This window comes from Sapajus apella, unplaced genomic scaffold (genome assembly GCF_009761245.1).
Source record: "Sapajus apella isolate SASKATOON/1434 unplaced genomic scaffold, GSC_monkey_1.0 scaffold51, whole genome shotgun sequence".
NCBI lineage: Eukaryota > Metazoa > Chordata > Mammalia > Primates > Cebidae > Sapajus > Sapajus apella.
Window position 1 is genome coordinate 6,755,506 of NW_022436991.1, and position 5,907 is coordinate 6,761,412.

The 5,907-nt window shown below is 46.0% G+C and overlaps 1 protein-coding gene across 3 annotated transcripts in view; it reads left to right on the forward strand.

Annotated features, from left to right (window-relative positions):
* VPS35L (VPS35 endosomal protein sorting factor like) overlaps positions 1-5,907 on the forward strand; it is a 142,933-nt gene that overhangs the window by 70,772 nt on the left and 66,254 nt on the right. For all 3 annotated transcript variants that reach the window (XM_032242833.1, XM_032242832.1, XM_032242834.1), the window contains 3 exons: positions 3,176-3,222; positions 4,856-4,967; positions 5,762-5,878. In XM_032242833.1, the coding sequence (XP_032098724.1) occupies positions 3,176-3,222; positions 4,856-4,967; positions 5,762-5,878 (276 nt within the window). The remainder of the gene's footprint in view (positions 1-3,175; positions 3,223-4,855; positions 4,968-5,761; positions 5,879-5,907) is intronic.

Below are 5,907 nucleotides of genomic sequence, written 5' to 3' on the forward strand. Positions count from 1 at the left end.
ACATTTATGATGTGGTCAATTGTGTCTCCAGTGAGGATGCTTTTGGCTGCAAGGAACAAACACCTAACTAGTCTGGCCTCCACGTTTAATTCCACGTGTCCTCCTCCACAACAAGTGCAGGCTCTAGGGTGGGCAGCTTCTGTCCATCTTTATGCTCTGCTGTCCCTGATTATTAGCAGAGTGGGTACAGCCATTCCAGGCATCACATCCAGAGGTGACAGCATCCAGGGAATCTTTGATTCTTGGGTCCTTGTTAAGAACAGGAAACCTTTCTCCAAATCCCCCAGAGACTTCCCATCCTGTCTCAGCAGCTAGAAATGGGTCATAGGCAAGGGGAACGAGACCCACTACGATTGGTTTGGACCTGTACTAGTCTGCTTGGGCTTCCACAACAAAATACCACAGACTAGGAGCTTTACAATTTTTTTTTTAGAGATGAGGTTTCGCCATGTTGCCCAGGCTGGTCCGGAACTCAAGCTGTTTGTCCCTATCAGCCTCCCAAAATTCTGGGATTACAGGCGTGAGCCACCATGCCTACCAGGTCTTTTTTTTTTTTTGTGTGTGTGACAGGGTCTCACTCTGGTACTCAGGCTGGACTGCAGTGGCATAATCATAGCATTCCTGGGCTCAAGTGATCCTCCCACCTCAGCCTCCTGAGTAGCTAGAATCACAGACACATACCACCACACCCAGCTATTTTTTAAAAAAAGTTTTGTGGCTGGGCATGATGGCTCATGCCTCTAATCCCGCACTTTGGGAGGCTGAGGTGGGCAAATCATCTGAGGTCAGGAGTTCAAGACCAGCATGGCCAACATGGTGAAACCACATCTCTATTAAAAATGCAGGCCGGGCGCGGTGGCTCAAGCCCGTAATCCCAGCACTGTGGGAGGCCGAGGCGGGTGGATCACGAGGTCAAGAGATCGAGACCATCCTGGTCAACATGGTGAAACCCCATCTCTACTAAAAATACAAAAAATTAGCTGGGCATGGTGGCGTGTGCCTGTAATCCCAGCGACTTAGGAGGCTGAGGCAGGAGAATTGCCTGAACCCGGGAGGCGGAGGTTGCGGTGAGCCGAGATCGCACCATTGCACTCCAGCCTGGGTAACAAGAGCGAAACTCCGTCTCAAAAAAAAAAAAAAAAAAAAAAAAATGCAAAGATTAGCCAGGTGTGGTGGCACGCCTGTAATAGCCCTGCTACTTGGGAGGCTAAAGCAGGAAAATTACTTGAACCTGGGAGGTGAAGGTTGCAGTGAGCCAAGTTTGTGCCACTGCACTCTAGCCTGGGCAACAGAGCAAGACTTTGTCTCAAAAAAAAGGCCTGGCGCTGTGGCTCACACCTGTAATCTCAGCACTTTGGGAGGCCGAGGAGGGCAGGTTATCTGAGGTCAAGAGTTCAAGACCAACCTGGCCGACATGGTGAAACCTCGTCTTTACTAAAAATACAAAAAATAATTAGCCAGGTGTGATGGCACACACCTGTAGTTCCAGCTACTCAGGAGGCTGAGGCAGGAGAATTGCTTGAATTGGGGAGGTGGAGGTTGCAGTGAGCTGAGATTGTGCCACTGCACTCCAGCCTGGATGACAGAGCAAGACTCCGTCTAAAAATAAAAATAATTTAAAAAAAAAATTGATGTAGAGATGGGATTGCAGTATATTGGCCAGGCTGGTGTTGAATTCCTGGGCTCAAGTGATCCTCCCACCCCAGCCTCCCAAAGTCCTGGAATTGCAGGCATGAGCCACTACCCCCAGCCTGCACAAATCCCATTTCTACCACTTATTAAGAATTGGCTTAGCCTATCTGAGCTTTGGCTTTTTCATCGGTAAAATGGGGATAATGTTCCATGGGTCTCACAAGGACGTGATGAAGAGTAAGGGAGTAAAGGGAAGTAAAGGACTTAGCCCAAAACCTGGGCAGTGCTCAGTGTCCTGTAATTACCTCTGGTTCTAGGCTTGACCTTCCCCGAACCACTGCCCTAAATGATCCTTCTTCCATTGATTTTCTTCAAAACAGGAGCTCTTTTAAAGATACGTAATTGTCTTAAGATAGCTCCAAAGCCATTAACAGTATTCCAATAAGTTGAGGAAAAAAAATTCACTTCCTCTGGGTGGAAAAAAATAGGCTTCAAACTGTATTGGAGAAGAAATGTGTCAAAGAACGTGGCCTTTGATGCCAGCCTGCCCAGGTTCATGTCTGGCTGCATCACTAACTCTGCCACCTTGGGTGAAAAATGTTGCTATTCGTGGCTTTGTTTTTCATCTGTGAAGTGGGAGAATAGGGCCCCTGCTTCACGGTTGGTTGGGAGAGGTAAGATCGTGAGGGCAAAGTGGTTCGCACTGTGGCTGGTGGGCATTAAGCTCTGGCCCAGTGTTTGTTGCTCATATTACTAATGGCACCCTGGATACCTCCTGAAATGGGGGAGAATGTGGGATTAGAGAAGAGGTGGGGAGCAAAGTAATTGTCATTCTCACTTGAGCCCTGGCGTGCAGGAGTTATCTCCCATCATCCTGTAGTGACCTGGCAGATGGGGTGGTACCACTTGTAGCCTTCCAATAAGGACAAGGAGACCCAGGTCCAACAGAGTCGACAATTCTCCTTACGTCTCAGTGTTGGTAGTTGGTGAGGCCGGATTTGAATCCAAGTGTGCCTTATGCCAGGGCCCCAGCTTCTGTTAATTGATTGATTGACTGATTGAGACAGGGTCTCCTTCTATTGCCCAGACCAGAGTGCAGTGGCACGATATCAGCTCATAGCAGCCTCTACCTCCTGGGTTCAAGCGATTCTCCTGCCTCAGCCCTCTGAGTAGCTGAGATTACAGGCACCCGTCACCATACCTGGCTAATTTTTGTGTTTTTAGTAGAGATGGGGTTTCACCATATTGGCCAGACTAGTTTTGAACTTTTGACCTCAAGTGATCTACCCACCTCGGCCTTCCAAAATGCTGGAATTAAAGGTGTGAGCCACCGTGCCTGGCCCCCAGCTTCCATTTATTATACTAAATGCCATGAAAGTGAATTTTTTCCTCCCCCAGCCTCCCCATTCTTGTCAGACACTGAGAATTATCTTAATGGACATGCAGCTACGTTCATTTTAGAGTGTGACTTTGGAAATCTCTTAGAAATGTTACTTTAGCTCCTCCAACCTGATTTTTAATTATTGTTATTTTTAACATATAGGCTCTGCTGACCGAGATGATGGAAAGGTGTAAGAAACTAGGAAACAAGTAAGTATTTTCAGATTCAAAAGCATGAGTTTGAAAATGGCATTGGCTGCTGTTCTTGAGCTTGGCCTGCTTTCCTGGGCATGAGCTGAAGAGAGAGAAGCAGGATCGCATGGAGGTTTAGAATGCTAGAGTCCAGTTGCCTGGCCTCATACCTTGGCTCTGTTCCATCTTAGCCTTGTAATCTTGGGCTGCTTACTTGACCTCTCTGTACCTGTGTCTCCTCATCTGTAAAACAGGTATAATAATCTTTCTAACCAAGCATGGTGGCTTACGCCTGTAATCCCAGCACTTTGGGAGGCTGAGGCATGTAGATCACCTGAGGTCAGGAGTTCGAGACCAGCCTAGCCAACGTGGCAAAACCCCATCTCTACTAAAAATACAAAAATTAGCTGGACGTGGTGGCATATACCTGTACTCGGGAGACTGAGGCAGGAGAATCACTTGAACCTGGGAGTCAGAGATTGCAGTGAGCCGAGATCATGACACGCACTCCAGCGTGGGCTATAGAGTGAGACTCCGTCTCAAAAAAAAAAGAAAAAAAAAATAGTAATGGTTATTTCCCTATGGGGCTGAGGTAGGTGGTTGGGCTAGGATGAAGTTGATCTCCCTGACTCTCATGAATATGAGGTTGTCTCTCTGCTTTCCTTTCAGTGGTAGATAGATGTCAACAGCCTTTCATGGTCTTTGTTCACCACTGTGTCCCCAGTGCCTGGTGCCTATAACATAAGATCTCTTTCCTAAGAAATCTCTTGCGTAAACTGGCCAGACGTGATGGCTCATGCCTGTAATACCAACACTTTGAGAGTGGGAGACTGAGGTGGGTGGATCACCTGAGGTCAGGAGTTTGAGACTAGCCTGGCCAACATGTTTCACCCCATCTCTCCTAAAAATACAAAAATTAGCCAGGCATGGTAGCATGTACCTGCAATCTCAGCTACTCGGGAGGCTGAGGCAGGAGAATCACTTGAACCTGGGAGGTGGAGGTTGCATTGAGCTAAGATCATGACACTGCACTCCACTCTGGGCAACAAAGTGAGACTCCGTCTCCAAAAAAAAAAAATTCCTGCATAAACAATGTGGATATATATTAACAACGTGGATCAGTATTGTTACTTAATGTTTAGTCTTATTAGTGTACCAGCTTATTGAAGCCTTGCTCTTCTTCTCCTTTTTTTTTTTTTCTTTTTTTTAAATTGTACTTTAGGTTCTGAGGTACTTGTACAGATCATGCAGGGTTGTTGCATAGGTGCTTACATGGCAAGGTGGTTTGCTGCCTCCATCCCCCCGTCACCTATATCTGGCATTTCTCCCCATGTTATACCTCTCTACCCCCTGACTCTTCTTCTTAAATGAACTGGTTCACTTGCTGATCTATATGTCTGTCCACCCTGCCATCTATCATCTACCCATCTAAACATCCAGTGAATTCAACATTTATTGAGTTGCACATATGTACTGTACAGGACACTGTGTCAGTCTCCACAGTTTACCTTTTTACTCTGGTCTTTTTTTTTCTCCCCCAACCCTACCACTGAAGAGTTATTACTCATTCTTCCTGGCAATATATATCCAAAAATTAAGGCAACTTTGATTGAGGAGAAGCTAGGCTGACTTGGGGATCTGTGTCTTGCAGTGCTTTGCTGTTGAATTCCGTGATGTCTGCTTTCCGGGCTGAGTTCATCGCCACAAGGTCTATGGATTTCATTGGCATGATTAAAGAGTGTGATGAATCTGGTTTTCCCAAGGTAGGCTCCTGACTTCATGCTTAGAAAGACGCAAGTAAGTGGTGTGTATCCAATAGCTCTTGAAGACAGCCCGGTTTTAGAAACAGTGTGGGCCTGCAGGAACATAGGCGAAGGCTCTGTTTCTGAGGAATGCAATGGAAGATGAGTTAGAGATTGGAATTGTCAGACACCATGTGATTGCTATGCTTCAGGCCCCCATGAGCCCTAAATCTATCAAATTAACTCACTATGAAGGAATTAAGGAAGACTTTGGTCTAACATATTTAAGACAATATCAGGCTGGGCACGGCCATTCATGTTTATAATCCCAGCACTTGGGAGGCCAGGAGTTGGAGACCAGCCAGGGCAACAAAGCAAGACCTAATCTCTACAAAAAATCAAAAATTAGCTGGGTGTGGTGGTGCATACCTGTAGTCCCAGCTACTTGAGAGGCTAAGGTGGGAGAATCGCTTGGAGCCCAGAAGGTTGAGGCTACAGTGAGCCGTGATTATGTCAAGAAGCCTGGTGACAGAGTGAGACCCTATCCCAAAACAAAATAATATATCTTCATTCATTATTAATGAGAAACTTTGTCCAGTGAAATATTATATCCCCAAATTAGACCAATAGATGGAGCTAACTCTGTTGTGAGCTTCTCCGTGTAGCTAGGACAGATATGTGGTAGAACTTCAGAAGGAGGTTGTTGGAAGATAAGCCCCAAGAGGGATTAAACATTACAACCTTTTCTTTTCTTTGAGCTTCAGGTTACTTTGATTTAAAATTTCCGTAACATGATGGTTTGACATTTTTCTTAGCATCTCCTTTTTCGATCACTGGGGTTAAACTTGGCGTTGGCTGATCCTCCGGAGGGTGACCGACTTCAGATTCTCAACGAAGCTTGGAAAGTTATCACTAAGCTGAAGAATCCACAGGTAGGTGGGCTTTTTTTTTTTTTTTTTTT